Raw genomic sequence first — 27,135 nt, 5'->3', positions numbered from 1 at the left:
AGGATGGAGTGCTGGATGGAGGAATGGAGGTATGGAAGGATGGAGAGCTGGATGGAGGAATGGAGGTGTGGAAGGATGGAGTGCTGGATGGAGGAATGGAGGTATGGAAGGATGGAGTGCTGGATGGAGGAATGGAGGTGTGGAAGGATAGAGTGCTGGATGGAGGAATGGAGGTGTGGAAGGATGGAGTGCTGGATGGAGGAATGGAGGTGTGGAAGGATGGAGTGCTGGATGGAGGAATGGAGGTGTGGAAGGATGGAGTGCTGGATGGAGGAATGGAGGTGTGGAATGATGGAATGCATGCCGTACCTTGTAGAGAACGACCTGTCCGTCCTGGGGGTTTCCTGCCGTGAGGAATGTCTCCTGCTTCTCCTCATAAATCTCATCGTTACCCGGTGCCAGATCTGACAGACAGACACCAGTACACCGTCAGAGTACACATCACAGCCTCTCACGCTCGCGCACGCACGCACGTGCACACGCACACACACGCATGCACACAAGGGCCAAAGGACCTACATTTTAAATCTATCGACAGTCTGATATTTCTGGACATGATGTAGACTGACATTTTAAATACATACAAAATAGTTGAATGCTGCAGGGTGTGTTTGTACACACAGGATCATCTGGATTGTGAAATAAGTTAGGCGATGGCTTTTCATCTGTCATGTTTTTTGTGTTTTTTCAATCTTTTTTTTATTTTTATTTATTTATTTATTTTTTAACCATTTTACAATGTTGTTGGTTTTTTCAATACAACCCCGGTGACATGGTGAAAGTGTGTGTGGTAAGGCAGTGTGTGACCAGTCTCCTCCATACCCAGGATCCCCATGTCGTATTTGCCCTCCTTCTTGTCCTTCTCGATCAAATAGTCGAAGTTGTCGGTGAAGTACTGGAACAGGAAGTTCTGCTTGTGGACCTCCAGGCCCAGGATCCGGTTCAGGAACTTGGTGATGCTGCAGTCTGAGATGGGACAAGATTGGCACAACGCCAGCGGTCACACAGATGAAGACGACGTTTAAAATCACTATTCAAAGTCATCTTAATGCTACTGATCTCTGTGCTCAGAGCAGTGACGTTACCTTTCTCAGTGCTGACCGTTCGGGAGTCCCTGCAGAAGATCCCCACGTCCGTCATACCAATCTTCATGTCTGGGACACGGGGAGGGAGGGGAGGTATTTACTATCTATTACTGCTGTCTATATAAGGGGGGGTTAGGATTTGGGGACTGGATGAATTCATATTCACATTCAAAGAATAATCGATATTCACATGATGATTGTGCATTTCAGCTTTGAACAAGAACTGGATAAATGTGTGTACGGGCCTGCTCTCACACGCAGGCACGCTCACGCACGCGCGCACACACACGCACACACACAGCATTCCCCTCACCTCTGAAGAACATGGCGTCACCTCCAGGGTAGCCTTTGGGAGGGGGCACCTTGCTCTCTATGTGACCCATGATAGCTTTGGTGATCTTATCCAGAGCCTTGGTACCATACTATGGACATAAACACCAAGGAAACAGGCTTATCAATACACCCAGCATCTCAAACAGGAAGCCTATGATTCTATAAATAAAGCTAGGGGGGGGTTCGGTCGGGGTATGGTACCTCCCCCCACCTTTACATTGGTAAGGTTCATTTAAGTTTAGGGTGTAAATGCTAAGCATGCCTTCCCTTTAACTTTCACTTTCCCTTTAACTTGGCTGGATGAAAATCATGCAAATGCTCTTTCTACTCGATGGCATTTTCTGCTTCTGCCTGTCCCTTTGTCTCTTGCCTGTCTTCCCTTGCACCTGGTTTGTCCAGGCTGCCCTGTCTCTGTTCCTCTCCTGTCTCCCCTGCCAAACAATTCACAGCAGAATGTTTTAGTATTATTCATTTAGTTAAGATATGTCACCGAAATCAGATAAAAGCAGTCCAAATTTAAATGAATTGATAGCTCACTGGGAATAAAAACACGCCAAATATCACTGGCACTGATCAGTGGTTTCCATCCTGCGTCTGAAAGTATCAACCTACTATCACCAATTTACCAGGATGATTCAAGGAATGTGTTTATAGCTCTCTGGGTGAAAAATGGATCATACCGAGTGAACCTATTAAATTATCCGAAATTGCACATTCCCGTGAGTGACTGTTCTACACGGGGGCCTACCTTGTTCTCAAAGTTGTATTTGCTCAGATCTCTGGACTCTGTGGCTCGTCTGTCCCCGTGGGTCAGCGCACCCTGCACAAAGACACAGACACACACACACACAGACACAGACACACACACACAGTCAGCCTGGCGGAATCCACCATGCACTCGTAGTAGGGTGCTACCACACAGTGGCTGTTGCTCTTAGCACAGCAGCATGCGAAGGGGCCGGCGACTTTTAACTAGACATTCTGCCAAAAGTTTGCAGTCCGGTGTACAGATTTAGACTGCAGCTCTGTCTAGTAACCAGCTGTCTGCTGCTACCTGGCACTGCTGCTGCTGTTGCTGCAGCCCACACAGAGCTACGTCCGTCTGGAGATGGAGACAAAAGGCCCTATCTCTTCCCAGCCAGATATGACTTCACTGCTCATCTGGAGACAGCCAATCACCAAGGCATTCAGGCTGCCAGGGAGACAGACGGGGCAGGGTGGGGGCGGGCGTGATGAGAACTATTCTGAGGGCAGATTACCGCACAAGGCTGGCAGAGGAAGGAGGGACTTTCAGGAACCCCCCCTCCCTCTCTGCCTTCTCCTCCAGCATCTCTAGGGGGGTTAGGGACTGGGAAAATACAAAATAACTGGCTAGTGTGATACAATGAGATATATGGAAAAACTGCAACGGCCTGGTAAAATCAGCCAGACCTGGAGGGCCTCCAGGCTCTGATAGTTCTCTAGTCAGCAAGCCGGAGCGGTTTCCCGGAGTTCAGATGCGGTGTGGGAGGAGGTTTATAGACCTCAGAGGGCGTCTGGTCTGGGGGAGGAGGTCTATAGACCTCAGAGGGCGTGTGGTCTGGGGGAGGAGGTTTATAGACCTCACAGGGATGAGGGTGAGGAGGGGAGAAGGAGAGGACAGGGGATGAGGGCAGGGAGGAGTGTCCTCATTGCAGAAACACACATCATTCACCCAAATTACAGTGTGATATCTTTTTAACACCAGGGAATCATGGGAGTTGTAGTTTTACGGGGCAAGAGGACATACCAGGCTCTCCAGCCTCTTTGCAACAATGGAGGCGAAGCGCCTCTCCCCGGCCAGCTCGGAGATCAGGAAGATGTACTCCGGCGCCGTCACCTGGTTGGACCGGTGGGTACGACCTGCAGAGAAGTGATGAGCAGCAATGACCGTCAGGAACAGGAGAGTGGTTACTGGAATATGGAGAGGCTAGGGAATGGAAGAGGCTAACAGTACATGGCGAGACTTAATGATACGTATATGCTGAAATGATCAGCTATTCTCTGTCGATAGTGTCTCACTTGTCTTTGAACAACCTACTATCGGTTTTGACTGAAAATCCTTCTCTTTTTTCCTGAAACCGCACTACAGTCAGTCATTCAAGTTCAGTTCAGGCTCTTAACAGGGAAAAGACTGCGTGGCTACATCTGTGTGTGCATGTGCGTGTTATAGTGAGTGTGTGTATTATTATGAGTGTGAATGAGTGAAATCAAAACCCACACACGCTATCCTAAGGCGTGAGTTCCACTCCTTCTGGGATGGCTGCTGACGAGAAAGCCTTCCTGAGGCGGTTGGCTAATTACTGCAAACAAATAATTCACCATCCAGCCATGGGGTGTGTGTGTCTGATCCAGTCAGCAGGGGATTAAAATTAACTATGTTGTTGTGAGTCAGTTTAACCGACACATTTCTCCCTGCAGCAAAGCACAACTGTATAACCTCCAAAAATGTAAGTTTGATTTAAAAACGCACACAAGGACTTATTGAAAGAATCATAATATCCGAGGGCCATTCCAGAGTAGAGTAAACTAAGATTTCAGAAATGCCACGGCAAATGAAAAGAACATGATTGAAGGTATTTCTAGGAGAGAGGAATGAGACGCATGGTATGCAAGAAACAACATCCATGGAGAGCACTATGTAGTGGGTGGTCATGGTGCAGAAAGGTGATCTCTATGTAGCTCTGTGGGAAAACAGAACCCAACCCTTTGGCTTGACCTTCATCTCTCCACTGTGACCCCTGACCCCTGGCCTCCCTCGTGTACAGCAGACTGCTGGAGGGGGCCCCATCGGTGCTCCAGGAAAGCTCCCAGCTTCCGAGGCTGACCAGGACTCTAGCACCTGACCCCCTGAACCCGGGCCCCTGAGACTCACCGAACTGCTGGATGGCTCTGTCTGCGCTCCAGGGCAGCTCCAGGGTCATGTGGACCCGTCGGCATTGGTTCTTCACCCGCTTATCTGCCTGCAGGGAGATCCCCGAGCTGGCTGCCTCTGAGATGATGGCCACCAGCTGGAGATGAGGAGAGGAGAGGAGAGGAGAGGGGGGGGAGGGGAGAGGAGGGGAGAAGAGAAGAGAAGAGAAGAGAAGAGAAGAGAAGAGAAGAGAAGAGAAGAGAAGAGAAGAGAAGAGAAGAGAAGAGGAGGAGTAGAGGGGAGAGGAGAAGAGGAGAGGAGAGGAGAAGAGGAGAGGGGAGAGGAGAAGAGGAGAGAGGAGTAGAGGGGAAAGGAGAGGAGAAGATGAGTATAGGGGAGAGGAGAGGAGAGGAGAAGTAGAGGGGAGAGAAGAGAAGAGGGGAGAGGACAGGAGAAGAGGGGAGAGGAGAAGAGGGGAGGGGAGAGGATAGAAGGAAAGGGGGATGACCATAGATAAGAGAAAGGGCAGTGAAGAGGGGAATGGTTGGGGGTGTTATACAGAGAGCAAGGTTAGCTGATAGCAGATAGATGCACTTGTTTTTATGAATGCCAGAGATGGGGGGTTTCAGGCCAGACTGTTATGGCTACTATGTGCTGTGTATATTGTATCCTGTCTCACCTTCTCTCCGCTCATGAAACGGTCCTTCTCCTTCACGTTGATGTGGTCGATGGTGTGGCTCTGCTCGGCCCGAGACTCGTAACGCACGCTGCCGTCCGGACGCCGCACCACGCGCCCCTTTCGCCCTGTCATCTATGGCACGAGGTCAGAGGTCAGGGCCATTCAACTTTCAGTTCACTTTTCATTTTCTGTTATTAATACTATGAGTTGATTCTAGGATTGTTGCTATACTATTGTAAATTGGAATTGAAAAAAGGTCTTAAGCCATTCTCAGCGAATCTACTCAATATCCCAACCTCTTCTGATGGAAATTTGCCTTTTAAAACATCAAACTCTTGCAGAAGATGACATGGAAACTGTCCGGCAACAGTCCAGTTCCATACCTCAGAGACTTGCTCTGGTCCTCCGAACTTGTCGATGAGCTCGTCCAGGGTGTTCAGAGGTAGTTCCTTTCCCAGCTCCGATATCTTGTTGAGGAGGCCCTGCTTCATGTCCTCGATCCTGGCTGTGGAAAACAGGAGCCCAGAGGAATGTTAGCCCCTAGCAGCTAGCTACCATAAAACCCATCATGCCAGGGCGGGACAGGGTGGTTTTACCGTCTACAGTGAACCATGTCTGTGCACTAGGACGACATGTGGACCTGAGGAGTATTTTCCTCAATCATTTTCAATTATCTTGTCTGTGCTGACCACAAAATGCATCAAGAATGGGGAACATGAGTTATTCAAAGCAATATGAATTATTATTCTGCAGCCATCTGAAGCTGCAGGAGGCGTCTGTTGCTGCTGGTTACCTGTGTGGCAGCTGGTGTGCTGGACGAAGATGACGTCGTCGTTGTCGAGCAGGGAGTCGGGGGAGGAGTTGGAGTCCGTGTCCATGGCGTCAGAATCGGTGCTGCTGTCGTCGCTGATGTTGATCACGCCACCGATCTCTACCGTGTGCTTCGGGAACTTGGGCTGTCGGCCCCTGGGCTTGCCTGATAAGAGTTGAAAAGAAGAAGAGAAGAGAGAACAGAAAAGAAGAGAAGACAGCTCAATCAGAAGATGACAATGGTGATTAGACTTCTGCGCTGTTCAAACAGTGACTCATGTGTGTCCATGTGAATAATAGTCCTGTGATCCGCCTCATAGAAAGCACCGCTAAGTCCACGTACGTTTTCTCTTGTTCCCCGGCACTTTCTCTCTCCTCTGCTTCTCCGAGGGAAAGTGCTTCATCACTAGGGAATGGAACACACCCCTGAGGAGAGAGGGAACAGAACAACAGACTGTCAGATAGATAATTAACATTTCCCAGAGGCACAGGGGGAGATCAGTCAGGAGGACAGTTCTGACAGGTAGCTTAGCTACAGTAGAACGCTGAGGAGACGTTCTGACAGGTAGCTTGGCTACAGCAGAACACCGCCTTGTTGTTCTGACTGGCATCATTAGCGTTTGTGTCTCCCAGAGGGACAGGTGACCCAGACAGGTAATCTCCAGGCCTGCATACCCAGACACTCAGTGATGTCAGTACTGATAAGGAGAGTTAAAAAAATCCCTTCGGTTGAAAATATGAACATAAAAGTCTGGTCTTCACCGATCTCCTTATCGGGTGAGATCAGGGGACATTGGAGGTTGGAGGTGAGCAGGAAGGGATGTGTTTTCACAGGATCAGATCCAGTACCCCTGACTGCACCAGGGACGGAATGCATGCAGACCGGCGCCTGGCAACGATGATTCACTCAAAACCACAGAAACAGCAGACAGGACAGTACTCTCGATGTAAGCCAGGAGGGGCTGAATCAAGGGCTGGAGATTAGAAGGCTTTAATAACCTGGGTTACAGGACCACTGCATGGATTCACTTGGCTCTACAAGGACTTGCTAACTAACAACCATGCGAGCACACGCACGCACGCGTGCACGTGCGCACGCACGCACACACACACGCACGTGACATTCCACTCACTCTGCAGCAGAAACAAATCTGTCCAGCTGTCCATCGTTCTCATCCAGGACCTCTCGTGTCCGGGCCTCTCCTGTGGACTGCAGCCCGATCACGATGCACTAGAGGAGGAGAGACCACAGCATAACGTGAGCATCACTACACACACCACTACACGCACGCGCGCGCGCGCGCACACACACACACACACACACACACACACACACACACACACACACACACACACACACACACACACACAGACACAGACACAGACACAGACACAGACACAGACACAGACACAGACACAGACACAGACACACACACACACACACACACACACACACACCTTTACTGGAGTATATAACTCTTCCCTCTCCAATGCAGCTGTTTCAACTTCCTACCTTGAATGAGCTTCTCATTAAAGCCTCTGTACTGGAGCCACCTCTTATAAACTACAGAGAACAAGGTTTCCACGGTGACAGGGTTTTACATTAACTGACTACAGTATTTCATTCATTCATGCATGCGTGCGTGCGTGCGTTCGTTCGTTCATTTGTTCATTCATTCATTCATTCATTCATTCATTTATCCACTGAAGACCCAGCAGTAAACAGACCTTGCCGGCCTCCAGCTCCTTCTTGGCGAGCTCCACCAGGCAGCGGACCTTGGCTGCGATGCAGAGGTATTTGAAGAAGCGCTGGTGAGACGACCAGAACTGACCCCACAGGGACTTCCTGCTCTGCAGACCCAGCTCGTCTGCCGCGCGCATGAACGTGGACAAGGCCTCCGCCCACTGAAAAGACACACACAAACACGTTATACACACACGCTAACAAACAGCGCACACACACACACACACACACACACACACACGTACACACGAGCGTCAAACCCACCAGTTTGGCAGCTTTGTTGTACACCAGTTTGAAGTCGTCGTCCAGGCCGATCTCCTCGATGCGGAAGGACACTCCGGAGAAGCTCAGCTGCCGGGCGATGTACATGCCGCTCACCTTCATGTCCATGGCCACGATCTCCATGGCGCCCACGCCCCTGTCAATCAAAACCACAGCAGTGTCAGTCCAGGAGCGCAGCAGGGGGATGCAACACGGCCGGTCTGGTTAGCCACACAAAGTGGTGGAACAATGAGAGTCAGTCGGATTACGCACCTCTTCTCGATGGCGTGCAGGAAATCGTCGAAGGTCTTGAAGGGCGTGCCCTCACCCCAGATCCCCAGGCGGCTCATGTAGATCATGTTCTTTGGCTCAGAGGCACCTGGGCAGACGGGGAGAACAGAGACATAAACAAACAACAGGACATAAACAAACAACAGGACATAAACAACAGGACAGCGCTGGGACTTTCTCTGCTGTGCTCTCGGCCTCCCCAGACAACATGAGAGAGACAAAGAGGCAAAGAGTGATAGAGAATGTTTGTCATACAGATAAACACAGATCAAACAAACAAGAGACTACGGTTTGTGTGTGTGTTAAGCGCTTGTGTGCGTGTCCGTATCGGTGTGCTCGCATGTATGAGTGTGTGATAAGTCCGCACCTGTGGCACTGGCATAGACCACTCTGGCCAATGGCAGCTTGTTCTGCAGGTCCAGCACCGCCTTGCCCATCTTGGTGGACGTGGCGTTCTTGGCTTTGTGGCATTCGTCAAATACAATCTGCAGGGGGAAACGCGGTCAAGGGCAAACAGATAGTCTGGTCCAGACAGATATGCTATCAGATCTGAGGCTGGTGTGAACAGGGTGGAACAGAGCAGCGCAGGGAGAAAACTACAGCACTGTGCCTGCTGGGTGGCACTTGTTATTATTGAAGGCTTTTACTGACAATGGCTGGGATGTACAGTCTGTCCGCTTACTCTAGACAAAGGGACTTATTGTAAGTCGCTTTAGATAAAAGCATGGGATAGATGACTAATATGTGAATGTACAATCCCCTGAGCCATGTCTCCATCAGCTGGATTTAAGAGGTGAGAGGATACGACGCCGTCGAAACCGGGTCGGCACCAGTCCAGGATCTGCTTGAGTCTGGTCCGGTGTTGGCCTCCCGCCTGGCTCTCTCCTATCAGAGCAGAGTAGGTCGCAAACAGGACTCCTTCTGAGGTAGCTGTGTCTCCATACTTTATCTGCATACAGGACACCAAGCGGAACAGAACAGGTTAGAGTGCGATCCTGCTCTGCAACAGACGGTCTGAGGATGGCAATCACTCACTGGTTATACAGGAATGAGCTGTTGGAAAAATGGAAAAACACCAAAAAAAGGGGCCCGGGGTGTTTTGGTGACTGTACGCAGCTCGTGGCTTCTAGCGTCGAAATGAAGACACTGCTCCTTTAAACAGGGAGCGCGCACACTCACCTTGTTTAAGGCATGCACAGGAATATTGGGAGCATCGATGTCTTTGAGATCTCTCTCTGCGTCGTATTTCAGATCATTGGAAACGCTGAACCTGATGGGGGGGAGGGGGGGGGGGGGCGGAGAGAGGGAAGTGAAGAGGCTTAGTTGGCCGTGATCGCAGACACCTCGCCGTCAGTGGATCTCTTACAACGAAGTGTAAGTACTGTGCTGAAATTGACGGTCAAATTCTCTGTAACACATTGGCGATCATCCTGGTGAAGATGGGGTTCCCTGTGTGTTACATGATGTAACTGAGGTGTGTTTGATTTGCATCACGGTTGACACTTACGGGACCGGTCCAGTGGTTCCATTGTACTTTAAGATAAACCCAGCGCATCCCAGTGAGTATTCAACAGCATTTGTCTGCTCACCACAGGGCTCTCTTCCTCCCCTTAAGGTAATTCTCCAGGATGATGCCCGCCACTGTGCGGCCCTTCCCCACGCCGGCGCCGTCTCCGATCAGGAAGCCCGCTCTCTGGTTGTTCTGCAGGATCACCTCGTGTTGCTGGGAGGGAGGGAGCAGAGAGGGAAGGTAGCACCAAAACACAAATGTGCAAGCAAATTACAGAGCAAGCGTTCCGTTAAAAAGAACAACATTACAGTGTTATCAATATGTGTGTGTGTGTGTATGTGTGAGTGAGCTAAGCTGAGAGGGTGTGGGTGTGTGTGTGTGTGTGCGTGTGTGAGTGAGCTAAGCTGAGAGGGTGTGTGTGTGCGTCTTACCTGGCAGGCGTAGATGATGGCCTCCAGCTGCAGGGCAGACAGCAGGCCGTTGTTGATGGCGGGGTCAGGAATGGACAGAGTGTAGGTGATGTCAGGAGGAGGGACGCTGGACAGTGTGTTGGTCTCCACCACTATGTCTGGGTGGGAGATCCCTATGGTGGCTGTGTGGAGGGAGAAGAGGGGTTCAGCGGAGGGGAAAGGGAAGCACTTTGGTGGCTGAAGATGAGAGAACCATGTTTCCAAGGTATAATGGTATAACATGACATTCCATTTCCCATGTCTGTGCATTCAATAAATTCCTCGCGCGACATTACTTCAGTGAAAACATTACTTGTGAATAGTATTTACAGAATTTTACATTATGTGTAAAATGACATAGACATGTACTGTAGTAGGTAACTGAGGCTGTCCTGAACAGCAGGTAGTGTGCAGACGGTACAGTGAGGAGCTGCGTACATTTAGATGGTTTGTAGTCAGCATAGGTGTCTACATGTCCCAACTCCTCGGCCTCTTCCTCCTCTGCCTCCTCTTCCTCCTCCACAGGCGCCTGGGTCCTCGGAGCCTGCCGCAGGAGCAGGGGGACATGGGTAATGTAGTTTATACCGCTACCATTGGGCGTGTGTGTGTTGGAGAGGAATCCTCTACTTTAGAGTGACACCTCATAATGAGAATGATACTGTACATCCAAAACCAGCTGAACAACTCAGAACTTCAGAGAAATGAAAGAATCAAAGTGAAATTAAAGTGGATGGTTCCAGGTCAAAGGACAGATAGTTCAAAGGTCCAAAAGTGTTATTAGTAGCTATGGTTATCATTGATGTGGTTTACCAGTAGTGGGTTAGGAGTCAAATCTGAGCCTGATTGGCTAGCGTTAGTGGTTCTACACAGTTATCTGGAGGAGCTCCAAACACACCCTCAGAGCTACACTTTGATAGAGAAGTTCCCAAAACTGTCCATTTGAACTGTATTTCAAACCCTCTATTTTCCGCAAAGATAATTCTCAAGCCGTTACTGTAAGTGACTAGGCCTATATTACAAAAGTGTTAGATGTGCTTTGCAATATAATTTAAATTCCACAAATGTTAAGTGTTCACAATGATGCGGTCAGTTTGGGCTTCATCTCCACATTTCTGTGGTTAAAATGTATCTCTGTGTGGTCGAGAGCTAGAGCCTGGTCTGGGGTTCTGGGAGGCTACCTGGAATCCTCCAAAAGGTGGAGTGCTGATAATGGCAGTGATTTCCTCCAAACTGCTCAAACCCTGAAACCTGCTGGTGCCATTCAGCTGCAAAGAACATAAACAAAACAAAACTCAAACCAAAACGAAAAAAAAGTGTGTTTGTGTGTGTCTGGTGGCTGTGTGTGTGTGTGTGTGTGTGTGTGTGTAATGTACAGTATGTGCATGATGGCTGAATGAAAGCAGCTCTGAATAGTACAGTGGACAATGGAAGCAGACAACAGCAAAAAGCACAATATGTGTATGAGACATAATGGATTAAATAATGACAACCAATAGAAAAACATAAAAAGGTTGAGTAAAAGGACAGTAAAAGGTACTGTACCCCTCGCAGAGTCAATGAAAAAGAAAAACAGTTAGTCACTCCGTCCTGGACGAACAGACCACAGAAGGGGAAGGACAAAGCCGCTGGACAAGACAAGCGCTGACAGCAGAACCAGGAGATCGTAACCACTGGCTCTATGGTTACATCACCAGATATTAACCTGACCAATGTTGCTCTATTAAATAAATTACTTTCCATCACAGTGTACAGCGACTCATTTCACACCGCCTTACATACGGTACCCAATCAACTGCAAACTATGAACCTTAGCAGGGTGACCACTGTCTACTGTATATATGATGTACCAGTGAAGCTTGAGGTACACCGATCTAGCTCCGCCTGGTCAAGCTAGGTCAACTCTCGAATAACACTGATGTTTACATAATGTGCTCTTGTGTAGTCAAGCAGCCGTGGGAACCATGGTGCCACACTGGTGTGTTCTCTTAGAATGCGCATGAATGTGTGAGTGTGAGCAGGCCAGTGAGTTGGCAGCTAGCGCCATCTATATAGTGTCTGTCTGCACATGTAACTACACCTCGGTATGGAGCTGCGGTGTCTTTAGGTGTAGAGAGGAAGGGAGGGAGAGAGACAGGGGAGGGAAGGAGAGGGGATGGATGGAGAGAGAGAGGCACAGAGAGAGACAGCAAGACAAAAGAGGACATAAAGACAGACAGACACACAGGCGTCCGACAGACAGACAGACATCTGCCAGCCGTCCAGACCCCCTCACCTCCAGCTGGCTTTGTGCTGGTGTGGTGGTGGTGGTGGTGGTGGTGTTTATGTCCCATAGTGTGGGTGCCAGGCTGTCGGTGCTGATGAAGGCCTGGGCGTCGGCGTACTCCGACAGCGAGTCGGCCGGCGAGGAGAACAGAGACGTGTTGGAGAGGTCATCGATGCACAGGTCCTGCAGGACGGAAGGAGGGAGGGAGGGAGGGAGAGAGAGAGAGAAAGGAAAAGAGTTAGGAAAAACATCAATCAAACAATAAATTATTATACCAGTCATATTCTATTATTTACCTTTACTCATTTATTTATTATATATGTATTTATTTTTATGTAAAGTATAGTAGATATGAGCCATGTCATTTTCCCGTCACACTACAGCCCTGAGGAAGTTACACTGGAAACTGCATGTTTAAATACACAACTAGTTGGTTGAGGTTTCAACACACACTTCCTCAGAACAGGAACTGGATACGGATGTCTCACAGTCGTAAAAACACTCCTTTGGGCAAAATTATTGAGCAAATTTTCATAATACTACTAAGCTCCATTCTCCCTCTTTCAGGTCAATGTAGTTTATGACCGGATACAACAGAGGTGGTTTGAAGCAGTAACATAAGTAAATTTAATCATTCAACCTAGTGAAAAAAACGGGTATAATGCACAATGCTCAACAAAGTGGTTTGAATTTGTTTGAATACGCTGACATTTGAATATATACAGCACACAATAATGCGTGATTGGGAGCTGTTTTTTTAAGCGAATGTCATGCAGGGCTGAGCAGAAATACTCCTCCTCAGTCTCAGAGAGGAAAGGGTTAAACCTCAGACACATTAATAAGAAGACACGCCCTGGTCTTCAGCCAACACACTCACAATGTAACAGTACAGATGTGAGTTGTCAGTGTTTGTGTGTGTGTGTGTGTGTGTGTGTGTGTGTGTGTGTGTGTGTGTGGGTGTGTGCTCATTTCAGGCTACCTTCCAGACTCCATTCATTCATATCTATTCCATTTGCCAGGTTCAGTAACGAGCCTCCCGCAGGCAGAGCTCTGGGCCTCAGGAGACCCCAGTATAAACATGGAACAGGGCAGGGGGGGAGCCCTGTGGAGGACATGCCATGTCTGGCAGGAACTGTGTGTGTGTGTGTGTGTGTGTGTGTATGTACTCACTGCAAACATTTATGAACGTGTGTATGATAATGCGTAGTGTGTGCATGTGTTTTTATGATCTCATTTGCATGTGCATGTGTGTTTATCAATCAATCAATCAATCAATCAATCAATCAATCAATCAATCAATCAATCAATCAATCAATCAATCAATCAATCAATCAATCAATCAATCAATCAATCAAAGCTTTATTTGTATAGCGCATTTCATACCCAGAGGCAACACTGGGTGTTGCGCTTTACAGAGAACAAGGGAGGTGGGCATACGTCCCACCCCTACATATTCCAGAGGGAAGCAAAAAAACAGTATCACCCGGGGGCCAGATAAGTGAGCTGTAAAAAATTCTTCCCTGGCCCCTCAACAAGGCGATCGAGCAAGCTCCTGGAGTATGTTTGTCTTCCGGCTAAGAACATTTATAAAGCAATAAATAACATTAAATTACATTTTCAGAGTAAGAGAGGCTATAAACATCATAGGAGAGACATGGCAAACACTGGTGTATGTCTGTGTGTGCGTGAATGTGCCTGGGCCCAGCTAGAGGCAGGGGTCTGGGGTAGGGTCGGGGTAGGAAAAGGATACGGACCCGGGTTAGGGTGAGGGGAAGGGGATCTGAGCCCAGGACTGGTGTATGTCTGTGTGTGTGTGTGTGTGCCTGTTTATGTACCTCATGGTGAGTGGCTCCCACACCCAGTGGAAACATCCAGAGGCCCATGAATGAAGCCTAATGCTTGTCTTTACATGACAGGCAACACAGACACACACATACATGTGCGCGCGCACACACACACGCACGCACTACTGCTACTAGGAAGAAAACATTTGGATCTAAACATTTCCTTGTATCAAAGGAACGACCAGGAGGATGGTAGCACTGCAGGACACACCGTCTTGACAAGCGGGGTTCCACACACACACCTTCATAACCTGCCCAGCGGACTACAGCTGGAAACTAGCCTGACGGTAACGCTGGCACATCCACAGCCCGTTTACAGTCATGCTCATCATTCACTGTACCTGGAAAACTAGATACATAAGAATTAAAACATCAGAACGATATAGTGACTAAACCGCAGCACTATTTGTTGCGGGGGGGGGGGGGGGGGGGGGTTCTTCTTAGCTGTTCACAGTTGCCTAGCAAATGTTCCACAGGCAGACAGAGATGGTTCTCACATGACTGGAACATGCCAATCAGGGCCCAGAGAGGGTGGGAAAAACTGTGAGACGCGCACATTTATACACCCACCCAACGCATGCACGCACGCACACACACTTTTCCACACTGACCAGAGAGACTTGACATTCAGCAGTTCATGTTTACACAAACCCAGTTGCAACAGGATGTGGTGATTAAGATGTGTGTGTATATGTGCACGCATATGTGCAAATATGTTTGTGTACGTGTTTGTATGCATGTTTGTGTATGTGTGTATGTGACGTATGTGTGTGTGTGGGTGCGTTGGAGAGATCCTGAGAAGTGCTTTTCAAGGGCACAGCACTCAGATAATCAGTATTTGTTGGAAGCTCTATGATTATGCTCCTGTGTGTGTGAGTGTGTGTGTGTGTGTGTGTGTGTGTGTATGCGTGTGTGTGTGTGTGTGTGTGTGTGTGTGCATGAGCTCTGCTTGGGCAGGATCAGACTTGAGTTCTGGAAGCTGGCTACTAAGTGGAACTGCATTTTGGAGAAAGAGAGAGAGGGAGAAAGAGAGAGGGAGGGAGGGAGAGAGAGACAGAGCGAGCGAGCGAGCGCGAGAGAGAGAGAGAGAGAGAGAAAGAGAGAGAGCGAGCGAGAGTGTAACAAAGGTGGATAGGAGGGGGAGAAGCCGAGATCCCTTGAAACTCTCCCCCGCCCCCGCACACCTCAAATCATACACACACAGCGGACCTTGTGCCATTGTACTCCACTCATCACCATAGACAGACAGCCAGGCCTCTCAGAGCAGAGCGGCAGGGAGAAGCAGTGTTGGTTGCGTTTCCATTTTTGTCCCAGTAATAGTGTTGAGAAGGAGGTGCGGGAGGCTGAGCGTGACTGTGCTGGGGAAGGAGTCCTGTCTGCTCCTGGGATGGAGGGGGAGGGGGGGGGGGGGGGGGGGGGGGCAGGCTGCTAGATTATGCTCTGCAAGGCTGAGATAAGGCCTGCATTCCAACTACACTGATGCCGATCTAGCCCTCTACTGCCACAGCCAGCCTCTCTTTCCTTCACCTCTCTCTCCCTCCCTCACTCTCACGATTCACTCCCTCTCTCCCCTCTCTGCCTCCCTCTCTCTCTCCATCTTAATCCTGCATCTACCTCATGGCAGGACAAGCAGACAGAAAATGGAAAAGCCGTGTGTATGTGTGTGTTTTAATTTAATCTACTCTGTCCTTGTGTCTGTGCTCGTTACAAAGCCTGTCCTTCACATGCTGCTCTGCCGCTTCACTTCTCCTCCGAGCCACGCATGGCTCTCACATTCATGACCATATATAGACCTCATATTCACTATCCATCTGTGACCACGATACAATCTGAACCCCCTGGGTCCATGCAGCCCATTTCCAACACACGCACGGTACACACACACACTCACTCACACACACACACACACACACACACACACACACACACACACACACACACACACACACACACACACACACACACACACACACACACACACACACACACACACACACACACACACACACACACACACACACGGCAACAGGCTTGTTGCACACACAGCGCCATGCACAGGCACACACAGGAGGGAGAAGTGGTCAACTGTATCAGAGTGCCTGGGATAATGACAGTTGTATGTCATCCTGCGTTGAGTAATGGAAACATAGAGCTGCAGAATGCCACAACGAGCCTCACACACACACACGCACACACGGACGCACACACACACAAGCAGAGGCACGTACTGTACACACTAGGGTGATCTGGCAGCCCTGAGCATCAGTGTTGACTTATCAGCCCTCCGATACTGGGCAGATATTGCTGTTGTAATAAACAGCCTCATACACCGTATGACTGCATGATATCTAGACCTGCTCTACGAGCAAAGTAATATCACAAGTCCGCCAGCAATTTGTTCTACAAGAGAAAGACATGTCTGAGGAGATTCTAGGAAAACTAATATGAACCAAGTGAGTGGACGTCACCGTGCACGCCATCCAGGGAAGAGAGAGAGGAACACTGTGTCCTGACAGCCCATCCAGGGAAGAGAGAGAGGAACACTGTGTCCTGACAGGCAGAAATGAAAATAAGCATGCTAGCAGCTTCTACACAGCCAGGGTGATAAGCAAACCATCTGAGTGTGCGCTGGGTAGGGATGCACCGATGCATCGGCCGATGTTGGCCTTGTTGACTGCCATCGGCCCATCGGCAAATAAAATGACATTCACTGATGGTAGTGGCCGATGTTATGTCGCAACAATTACAGCTTTTTTTGTTGCAAAACGTAGCCTACCCAGCTGCAGATTCGGAGAAGATCCGTGACGTAACGCCGCAAACGCACGTGTAGTTTGCTTTCAAATTAAAGTGAAATAAAAATGTCGGCCGTATGGGAATATTTCACCATCTCAGACAAAGACGTGCGCTATGCAACTTGTTCAAGTGACATTTCAAGAGGAGGTGCCAAGGATTTTAACATATCAAATCTAACTGGCCATTTGAAAAGCAGGCATCATTTCTTTGTTTCCTTGGCACAAAAGGGGGAATAAAAATAAAATAAACATCGGCCGGATTGTTATTTTAAACATCGGCATCAGCCCAGAATTTTGCAATCAGTGCACCCCTAGCGCTGGGTGTCTGTCCTCTCCTCAGCCCGGGGCAGCCTGTCCTGTCACAGGCCTGCGCGGACGGATTATATTTTTTTTAGAAGTTGTTGACAAGTTAGATTTCGAAGAAATATTACATATGTTCTACTTCTAGAAAACTGAACTTCTAGAAAAGGGGAATGCTGTTTGCTGACTCAGTGGTTTCAAACATTGACCTCCACTTCTTTCTGTACGGCATTCATACGGAATAAGAGCTGGGAGACTTCCTGAAAAACCTAGCCACTCTGCCGTCTCCTCCTCCACCTCCTCGTCCTCCCGGGAGGCCGATAGGCAGGGCTGGGAAAGGCCAGGGAATCCCCCTCTGCTCCCACTCCAGCACCCAGAAAACACACACCTCCAGCCAGCTACAGCTCTAACTCAAGACAACAACTCACAGAGAGAGAATATTTTGGACTCCATAATGCAAATCTGTGCATTTTAGTGCAAGAGCTAAAATGCAGAAATGTGCAGGATAGAGACACCTGGGAGGCTGGTCCCACTGTCAAAGTAATACATTAGTGTCTCGTTAGTGTGCCTTGTATTGTTTGTCCCCCACAAAAAAACTGTAGGCCTACTGTCTATCACAGTCTCTCTCTCTCTCTCTACCTTCCATCTCTTCCTCTCCTTTCCCAGATCTCTCTCTCATTCTCACACATTCTTAATTAATCTCACTCTGACACATTATCTCTCCTGTTCTTGACATCTGTTAACAGAAAAACTCAGTCCGCTGAGGCCCGTCCAGTTCTCTTATGTTCTGGTTAACTGTGACCACTTCTCACTCTGTCTCTTCATCCTTCTAGAGAGAGAACATTTACATACATGTAAACTACTAGTCAGTTTAGATGGTCTTTCCTTTACCCTTTTCTCTGACCACAACCTTTGTCTGAAAACAGGGCTCTCTCTCTAGGACAGATGGGAACAGGGACAGGAAATGTAGGCCCAGATATCCAGCCAGGCCTGCTCTGGAAAAAGGGCAGCTTCACCCGACACCCTGATCATCTGACAGAGGAAGTCCCCTATCCCTGCCCTCCCTCCAGGGGGCAGGTGGTGGGTAACCCCTCCTGGCTGTCACCAGAGCTTGATAGATGGCTTTGGGTGGGCCAGGGATGGGGGTGCATGGAAGTTGTCTGGATTACGTTGCCCCTGGCTGCTGTTGCTCACCTCCCTCAAACGGCTTCCAGCTCAGCACTACACAGCCCAGCCCAGGTCACAGCCTGGTGGGCAGCACTACACAGCCCAGCCCAGGTCACAGCCTGGTGGGCAGCACTACACAGCCCAGCCCAGGTCACAGCCTGTGCTCGCATAGCACAGTCCAGCTCCGCACATCAGTGGCTCCCTTCAGCCAAGCCAGCAAAGAACCCAGCCTGCAGCTCAGGCCTGCACAGGCCCGCCCTGCGCTGTAGAGACCTCGGCCTCCATAGCACAGTGTGGAGCCCAGCCCAGGGACGGCGTCAGAGGTCTGCACTTGACATGCTGCCCACCCACATGAAAAGCTGCTGCTGGCCTCCAAAACTTTCCAATGTTTTCAAACTGTTGGAAATTAAAAGGCTATGTATCATCATGCCAGGATCTGGGTTTGGGGTACGATAGCACAGCTGAGTGAGAAAGAGAGAGAGAGAGAGAGAGAGAGCGAGAGAGAGCGAGAGAGAAAGTGAGAGAGAGAGAGAGAGAGAGAGGGAAAGAGAAAGAGTGAGAGAGAGGGAGAGGGAGAGAGAAAGAGAGTTCTATGGCTGTGAGACAAGGAAGGGATTTTACTGCTACCATTTACACAAAAATAGTCAGTGTCAATGGGAGGGATGTGGTCCAACTAGGAGCTCATTCAACAACAGATGACCGAATGGACAGAATTGCCAGGTTTATGCATGGTTAGAATATAACCTGGCTCTAGAAGACAGGACAAGATAGGGTTAAACCAAACAGCCCGTGTCAGGAAATGACACCTGAGCCAGTCACAGCCTAGGGAAGGGGGGAAGGGGGAGGGGCGTAGCCTCGTCCAATTGGAGAACGGCATGGGCGGCAGTGATTTCTGTCTGTATCTGTTTTCTGTCGGTCTGCCAAGAGGAAGCAAGTCGGGGCTGGGAGGGAGGGGACAGACTGGCATTCACCTGGCAGGCCTCTAAACTGGCTCGCTGTCCTCGTCTGCCTCATTTGATACTGCACCCATGTGAAATGTAAAAGTGAAAAAAGAAAGTAAGTAATAGAAGCTAGCATGATATCGTTATTGTGGAGGTCTATGTCACCTTTGAGCCCTAACTTTTGCTTGTGCCCTTGGTAATCATCGACGTACTGTATGACACATATTTGTAATCACGTGCATGGTATTGTTTCTCATTACTGAAATTACTTCTCAACATTGACTATGTCTTGAGACTTGTTTAACCGGGACACCCAGGACTCCTAGCTTATCCTGAACTTAACATTCTGTCCTTTAATCACAACGTTATGGTAATTCAGACCTATATAAAACATTTGTATACAGCATTTGTATACACCATGTACTCCTATATAAGACTGAAATATTCCCACAGAAGGATGAGACTGTTTACTGGGTGTATATACCTACTTCAGAAGGCTGCTAATGCTAACTGTGTTTAACAGTTTTCCCTCACAATTTGGGTTAGGAAATCCAGTTTAGGCTCATGGGTTAAAGGCCCAAAAAATCAACTTCAGATTGATTATCTGAGGACAAGTTGACCTCGTCTTTAATGTATAAAAGTCATGACCTTCATGCTTTTAGGGGAAAAATACAAATTGTTTTATGTATTCAACTGATTCAATTTTGTGCATATATATATACATACATATATATATATATAATAAGTTAGACCACAAGCACACCACAACAGACAAGAAAACCCCGACCTTAGTCTTAAACAGCATTCAAACATAGTCACACAGGCTTTTTCCTGGCTCAAAATTAGGAAGCATCAAAAGTTTAATTTCCTGCATTCTGGTGAATTTTCTATGCACTAATGTGTGTTGGATTAGCTTGTCTGCCTAACTATATTAACCTACATTATCCAATTTCATTGTGTTTATTTTTAAACAACACCGCACATGAGTGTGTAACTAGAAAATTGTCTGAATGGAAAAAAGTTTGCACAAATGCTCCCAATTATATTTTGAGGTTGCACAATTTGTATAACATGGAAACATGGACTGGAAAACTAAACATTTGTACCTGCTACGCAAAATGTGTACAGGTTGGCAGGTCTTAGGGCCCATTCATAATCAACGCAAGCTAGGCTAGCGCGAGCTACGCAAGCTACACAAGGCTACACAAGGTGATGTTGACGCGTCCTTGCGTAGCAACCAGGGTTTCCGTTAGCCGGTAATTACCGGTTTTTGTCCGGAAAAATCTGTTGAAGTCCGATATATTAAAATCTCTCCGGTCATAATGTCCGGACACAATAATTCCCCCTGATTGTATTAGGCCTACAGTAGGCTAAAATTAAATTTCCAAAAATTATAGCCTATAGGCTAGCGGGCCACCATAGCAAGCGAGAGGGAGCCCAATCGAGGTACGGAGCTTGAGGCGAAAATGCATAGGCCTATTAATATCGAATGGAAATTAGAAATTACACTTTATTTAAGGAGGCTATATTTATTTTCAAAGAGTTTTGTTCTAATTTAGCCTATCTGATAAAAGGCCAAAATTAGGCTATAGGCCTAGCCTATGAATTCCAATCAGCGCAGCCGTAGTAGGCCTTAAATTAAAATGTTACGAGAAGCCTACATGTTACACTTTTAAATAAACATTTTATATATCTAGACATGCATTGTGGCATTTCTTTATTTAGCCCAGCCTGCCTATCAGTTGTTTCTCAACAGTTATGTCCTCAAGCTACGCTGACGCGGCTGTGAACGCGGCTCTATGAAAGTGGTTCTGGAATTGGAATTGGATTGGAACCCCGGAACCATGGGTGGACTTGCAGACGCTTACGTTAAATTATATCAAAAGTGGATTTAACTAGACATTCCAAACTATCCACAAAGCTATGTTTTTATTCATTGATATTTCTGCTAAATATTTTGATATCATTTGACATTTCTAATCAAACAGTGTGAAGCGATGTGTGATTTAAATAACCCAACTGACTAGTCTGGCTGTCTATAAAGACACGGGCATGGTTGTAGGTTGTATTAAATGTAGGCTATTTAGGAACATTCTTGCATGTACATGCATCTCAATACCACCAACCCCAGATCTTTTTTTATTGCGGATCTACACTGATCTCAGAAATCCTCAGAAGTGCAGAAGACCTCTCCAGAGTCCATAAGACAGAAATTCATCGCAGAGATGTTGAATGTAAACCCCTGTTACGGTTTAGGGAAGGGAAAGGAAAGGATGAGAGGAAACTGATTAACACTACTGAGACGCATCCACTGCCTCTCCGCGAAGGGGGGTGGGTGTCTGAGGCTTACTGTAAACCAGTGGTTATTTGATCAAGTAAAACACATCCTGAAAAGAGACAAAAGCTGTCACACTGAAGCAGCTGTCATTGTGTGTGTGTGTCTCAGGGGTGCACATGCATACACCCTTAAGGAAATATATACAGAGGGGGGCAGACCCAAGATGGCGACTCAGTTCTGGAGAAATGCCTGGTTATTACCGTAAAGCCCTTGATTACAACATACTCCAACACTTACTACATCTATGTGTCTTGCTTGGACAGTGCTTTTCTTTTGGAGGTCGAATTCCTTTCATTTTGAATCAAGCCAAGACAATAGCCTCTTTGTAAACACACCAGAGTGCGGAACATCCTCAAATAACCCTGTCTTTGTTGCGTGGATGAGACACCCTCAAGCGTGTATTAGGGCACACACGAGAACCCTCTCACACACGCACACGCTCGCTCGCTCACACACTCACAGCTAGTTCAAACCTGTGGTCAGTGTGCTGGTGCAATGTTACGACTCACTCAAGGCAGGCCACAGCTGAGAGTGAGCTCACTGCCAGGAAGCCTTGCTAAAGCCTTGCTAAATCCCAAATCACCACCACTAGGCCAGCCCCTACACCTTACGCACACCTTTAGCTCTAAAATAATTAAATAGGCCATATAATTCAACATATACATGGCAATTCTATCAATTTTATCAACTTAACGCTAGATTCATAATTGCTGGCATGTAGACCGCATCTCTTCTGTTCTCCCCCTCTCTCGCGTGGCCTCACTCATCCGTTCCCTAAGTCATTCTCTCCCTCGCTCGCCCTCTTCCAGTAAGACGCACGCCCGGCCGTGACTTCGCTGCAGGCCTAAAATAGTGCTGAGTGTATCTGCCATGTGCAGGACAGCCCGCACCTTCTGGACGCCACGGGGGGAAATATTATTGGAGACGTTTAAGACGAGCTACAATCAGGCCCTCTGTGAAAAACCTCTCTGTGGCCGTCTGTGTACTTTGGAAGTCAAGTGATAGAGGAGAGAGATGCTGTGAAAGATTACAAAGAGTTACGCTGAGGTTCCAGGAAATTTGTGGAAAATGGGCGTTGTTATTAGACAAAGAGAAGGCCTATCTACTGGGAACCACCATGGCGCATACAGCTATGGATAGTGATGAACAAAGGATAGGCCTGGGTGATCGTTTTCTTGTTCGTCCATTGTCGCAACAAAGCTGCGGTAAAACTACACCCACTTTTATGAATGCGTTATTTTACCATTTTTCAAGCTTTGTATAATTTTAGAAACCTGCTATAGCCTGCTACAAGCTAACTACGAATTAGCAATGAGGGAAAATTCCATCTGCCAGGGTAAATCAGTCTGCTTCAATCTCACGGGTTGTGGGTTGAGCACCCATAAGGCCATAGATGAATGCCCTGTGTTGCTGATTGGATCTCAGCATGTGCGCACCCTTTGAGCCAGGTGTGGCCATGCGTCCAACAAGCGTTTTGATGCTCTGGTGTTGACCTGACCTCAAATTATAATGATTATTATAATTACTATAATTGCTGTAGCAGAGCCAAACAGCAGTCTACAAAGACACAGGATTTCACAGTGGAGCTCAATCACTTATCCCTCTCGATTTATCACTGCAACAAAGCAATATTTAAATGCTTAAAATCTCATGAAAATCGTACATGTTGCCGCTTTAATGAAAGACGCATAATAGCAATAATGATATAGCAGGTCTGACTGTCCTGAGTCCAGGAACAGAGGGACGAGGAACAAGGGAGAGATCAGTGGAGAGCTGAATGGAGAAGACAGCGGTGCTATCAGGTTCTGTCAGGCGCTTACTGGAAGGCAGCAGTGACCACAGCCATCCGTCATGTGCTGACTGACTGGAAGGAAGCAACAGGAACAACATGCCCAGTTAGCGCAATGTGAACTATGTCATCGTCTACAGCCCATAATACTCTATGTCATCTTCTACAGCCTATAATACTCTATGTCATCTTCTACAGCCTATAATACTCTATGTCATCTTCTACAGCCCATAATAATGCATCACACAAAAATCACAGCTTACAGCTGTACAGTTTATATAAGAGCTAAGTTTATATTTGAGAAGAATCTGTACACTCTTCACACATTCTGCAGTAACGTTTTGGCTCATTTCTATATTGTGCTGAGAGATGGCCAGGCTCATCGCACAGCCAGAGGACCAAGACCAGAGGATCCCTCAACACAGCCAAACTGAGGTGGACCAGAGGACCTCTCACAGCATATCGTAGAAGGAGAGAAGTAGGAAGCTCTTTCATAAAATGTTCAAGGAAGTAAATCAAATAAATTACGCCAAAGTGATGTCTTGAGAGTCTCATCAGTGAGCAATTAAAGGCGAACCTACACTGTGATATGGAAAACAATGTAAACTGGCTTACTCCTCACGACAGACAAGTTAAGAAACAGAGGCACAATTCTCTCCCCACTCTTTTCCACCTTACACACACACACACACACACACACACACACACACACACACACACACACACACACAATCATCACCCTAAGAGAAAGAGAGGAGCAGCATTACCTTGGGTAGTGGTCGTCCCAGCTGTGTATAGAGCTTAGTCCAAAACTGCATGAGCGACATGAGTCCAAACAATCGGGGAGGGCACACACTCCTGGAATCACCTTTCCCTGTTATCGATAGCTCCTTCCATGTATGGACTGGTTACCGTGGTGGTGATGGGATTGTCCGAACAGCTGTAGTCCTTCAGCAGAGCACACGACTTGCTCCTCTGTTTCTCTCCCTCTGCTCTCACACACACACACAGACACACACAACACAGGTACTCTCTGCCCAGCTCTCCCTTCTCTCACGCACAAGCACACCGTCCTAAAACCCACTTCCTGTTACGACAGGACTGTCAGGTATTTGCATAGAAGGTTGAGTCATATTGATTGTGGTCTGGTTCCCCAATGTGCAAAGGTGGTTGGGCAGAGAGATAGAGAGGAGAGGGGAGGGGAGAGGAGGGAGGAGGGAGGGGAGGAGCTTTCAGGAAATGATGCTTTTGTTGGTAAGTGACTAGAGTTACTGGCAGTCCGGCCCATTTTACTGTACATGGTGTAACTCAACCGCGTTTGTAGTGTAAACAGCGCCGTGCGCCGGGTCCTCCGTGGCCCTCACACCCGCTGCTTTACCGCTCCGCTTAATGGTCTGGGATCTGTACTTAATGATTATCATATTTAGAGGCTGGCTGGATGGATGGCTCTGCTGCCGGCTGGCTTATTTCAGTCTCAGGCTTTTGTCTGTCTGAAAACAAACTGGAGCAGCTCGGTTTCAAAGTCCCTGTTGCTGTTTGAGGTGTCAGTACAAGCTGTTTGTTCCTACTAGATAACAGACAAATTACGAGATAGAAGCTGACATCAACTTTCACTGGCAGGATTTACTGAAGTGACCTATTCAGAGAGTTAATAAAGTCTAAGTGAATCGCTAGCTAGGAAGTTTCAAGCCGACAGCAAGCAGTTCTGGCTTAGCAGAGTCCCTCCATAGTACACAGAGACAGAGGCTTAGCAGAGTCCCTCCATAGTACACAGAGACAGAGGCTTAGCAGAGTCCCTCCATAGTACACAGAGACAGAAACAGATTGTGAGACAAGATAAAGAGAAGACACATCTTTATTTGTCACACGGCACTCTTTAGACACACACACACACACACACACACACACACACACACACACACAAACAGTGAGACAAGATGGACAGACAGGCAGACTGTGAGAGAAGATAGAGAGACAGAGACACAGACAGACAGAGAAAGACAGATAGACAGACAGAGATGAGACACGATAGACAGAGACACAGACAGGCAGGCACAATCGGGACACACTGCACTGTCACACAGCACTCTTTAGACAGAGAGACAGACAGACAGACAGACAGACAGACAGACAGACAGACAGACAGTGAGACAAGATGGGCAGAGAAGCAAACTGTGAGAGAAGATAGACAGAGAGACAGAGACACAGACAGACAAAGATGAGACAAGATAGAGACACAGACAGGCACAATCGGGACTAATGTGCCAGATACCCACATTTAAATAGAGTGTAGTACAGTCCTGCACAGCAGCAGCTCATCGCCGCTGACAGGAATCAGGGGGGATCAGTACAACAGAATTATGGAAGGAAATGACAGTTGGTTATGAATAAAAAAAACAACAATGCTGATCGTAAGTATGTTGCAATGCTGAATCTCTGAACTCCCAACGTGACTGAACTAATTTTACAATCCTGATCATGACTGATTCACATTTTTGAGGAGGAAGACACTTTCCCATCTCCCTGCTTGTAGGAAGACAGGTAGCTCAGGGCTCAGGCCTGGTATGTATGGCACCACCATGTTGGCCACTTGTGCCAAGCTACAGGCTGGCAACGTGCCCAGACGGAGTGGCGCCTCTCCTTGGGTGTTGTGAGTGGGAACCCTGCTTGTATGATTGCCCACTGGGACCTGCAGGGACATCAGCTGGGATGACTCACTCTCTGACCAGCTGCTAAGAAGAGACACTCTGGATCCACTTCTCCACGCTGGACCACCGAAAGTGGACAAAATGTTGGTGGCGACTGGCGAGACACGTGGATGGACGCACACTGACACACCATTTCTCAGCAAATTGCAAGGTTCTTCTGTTCTCCCGATGGGAGGAAAATCAGCCTGTAGAAATCCTTTGTTACAACCCCTTCACTGCCGTAAATGAAAGTAGGCCACCTCACATGCAATTCATGAACAAAGCTACAAGGAAATTAAAACCACCAAGCAAAACAAGCCATAAAAAAGACTATACCTGCTATGATTCACAGCAGCACTAACTGAACAGCAGGGCAGATCAAACAGGAGCTTTTTATTCACCTACAATGGAAGGGAGTGGGAGCACAACAAGACGGCCTTCTCTTTCCGTTCAGCACCTGAAGAGGCCACACATGAGCCTCTCACTGTCTCCTGGGGAATTCTCTGTGTCTGAACATGGGTTGGCCTTTCCCCAGCAAGGACAGATATGAGTAGGGGGAGGACAGAGGGGTAGGTGGAGGACAGAAGGATAGATATCTACACACATGAAGCTGGCCTTACATTTTGAGCAGGAAGTGGGATGGTGGGCGTGAGAGAAAAAGGAAAAAGTGGGAGGGAAGGAGAGAGTAGAGCAAGAGATAGAACGAGAGAGTAAAAGGAGAGAGTAGAAAGAGAGAATGAGTACACAATTCTCTTTTTGTGGTATAGACAGTGGTTAGTAAATGTGCTGTCCTACCATTTTCTTCCAGTAAATCATATTTTTGTACTGTTCTCTGAATCATGTTACACATCACAGGGAGTTCAAAACCCTGGTTGAGCTACCAAGCATGGCCATGGAGAGGTTTGTGTGTGTGTGTGTGTGTGTGCGCGCACGTGTGTGTCTGTGTGTGGCCCCCTGACCACTGTGTTAATCCTGGTGGT

At 47.9% G+C, this 27,135-nt stretch overlaps 1 protein-coding gene across 2 annotated transcripts in view; it reads right to left on the bottom strand.

The window, feature by feature from the left end:
• The window catches only part of sbno2b (strawberry notch homolog 2b), a 64,770-nt gene that overhangs the window by 9,054 nt on the left and 28,581 nt on the right, over positions 1–27,135 (bottom strand). The window contains exons 1-24 of one of the 2 annotated variants that reach the window (XM_084444833.1): positions 24,236–24,360; positions 12,307–12,480; positions 11,213–11,299; positions 10,473–10,578; positions 10,017–10,177; positions 9,665–9,798; positions 9,255–9,345; positions 8,881–9,024; positions 8,443–8,560; positions 8,058–8,163; positions 7,788–7,941; positions 7,508–7,684; positions 6,913–7,010; positions 6,123–6,205; positions 5,763–5,945; positions 5,353–5,474; positions 4,970–5,101; positions 4,312–4,447; positions 3,187–3,299; positions 2,167–2,238; positions 1,399–1,507; positions 1,086–1,154; positions 823–966; positions 310–404 (exon numbers count right to left, since the gene is read on the bottom strand). In XM_084444833.1, coding sequence (XP_084300959.1) covers positions 310–404; positions 823–966; positions 1,086–1,154; positions 1,399–1,507; positions 2,167–2,238; positions 3,187–3,299; positions 4,312–4,447; positions 4,970–5,101; positions 5,353–5,474; positions 5,763–5,945; positions 6,123–6,205; positions 6,913–7,010; positions 7,508–7,684; positions 7,788–7,941; positions 8,058–8,163; positions 8,443–8,560; positions 8,881–9,024; positions 9,255–9,345; positions 9,665–9,798; positions 10,017–10,177; positions 10,473–10,578; positions 11,213–11,299; positions 12,307–12,480; positions 24,236–24,295 — 2,868 coding nt within the window. In that variant the 5' untranslated portion in view covers positions 24,296–24,360. Of the gene's footprint in view, positions 1–309; positions 405–822; positions 967–1,085; positions 1,155–1,398; positions 1,508–2,166; positions 2,239–3,186; positions 3,300–4,311; positions 4,448–4,969; positions 5,102–5,352; positions 5,475–5,762; positions 5,946–6,122; positions 6,206–6,912; positions 7,011–7,507; positions 7,685–7,787; positions 7,942–8,057; positions 8,164–8,442; positions 8,561–8,880; positions 9,025–9,254; positions 9,346–9,664; positions 9,799–10,016; positions 10,178–10,472; positions 10,579–11,212; positions 11,300–12,306; positions 12,481–24,235; positions 24,361–27,135 lie in introns of those variants that run through there. The other variant, XM_084444832.1, reaches the window with a different exon arrangement.

The sequence above is a fragment of the Borostomias antarcticus genome, assembly GCF_949987555.1.
Source record: "Borostomias antarcticus genome assembly, chromosome: 10".
In the NCBI taxonomy this organism is placed as follows: domain Eukaryota; kingdom Metazoa; phylum Chordata; class Actinopteri; order Stomiiformes; family Stomiidae; genus Borostomias; species Borostomias antarcticus.
Note: the sequence above shows the minus strand (reverse complement) of the source record. Positions and strands in the feature narration are given on the sequence as shown.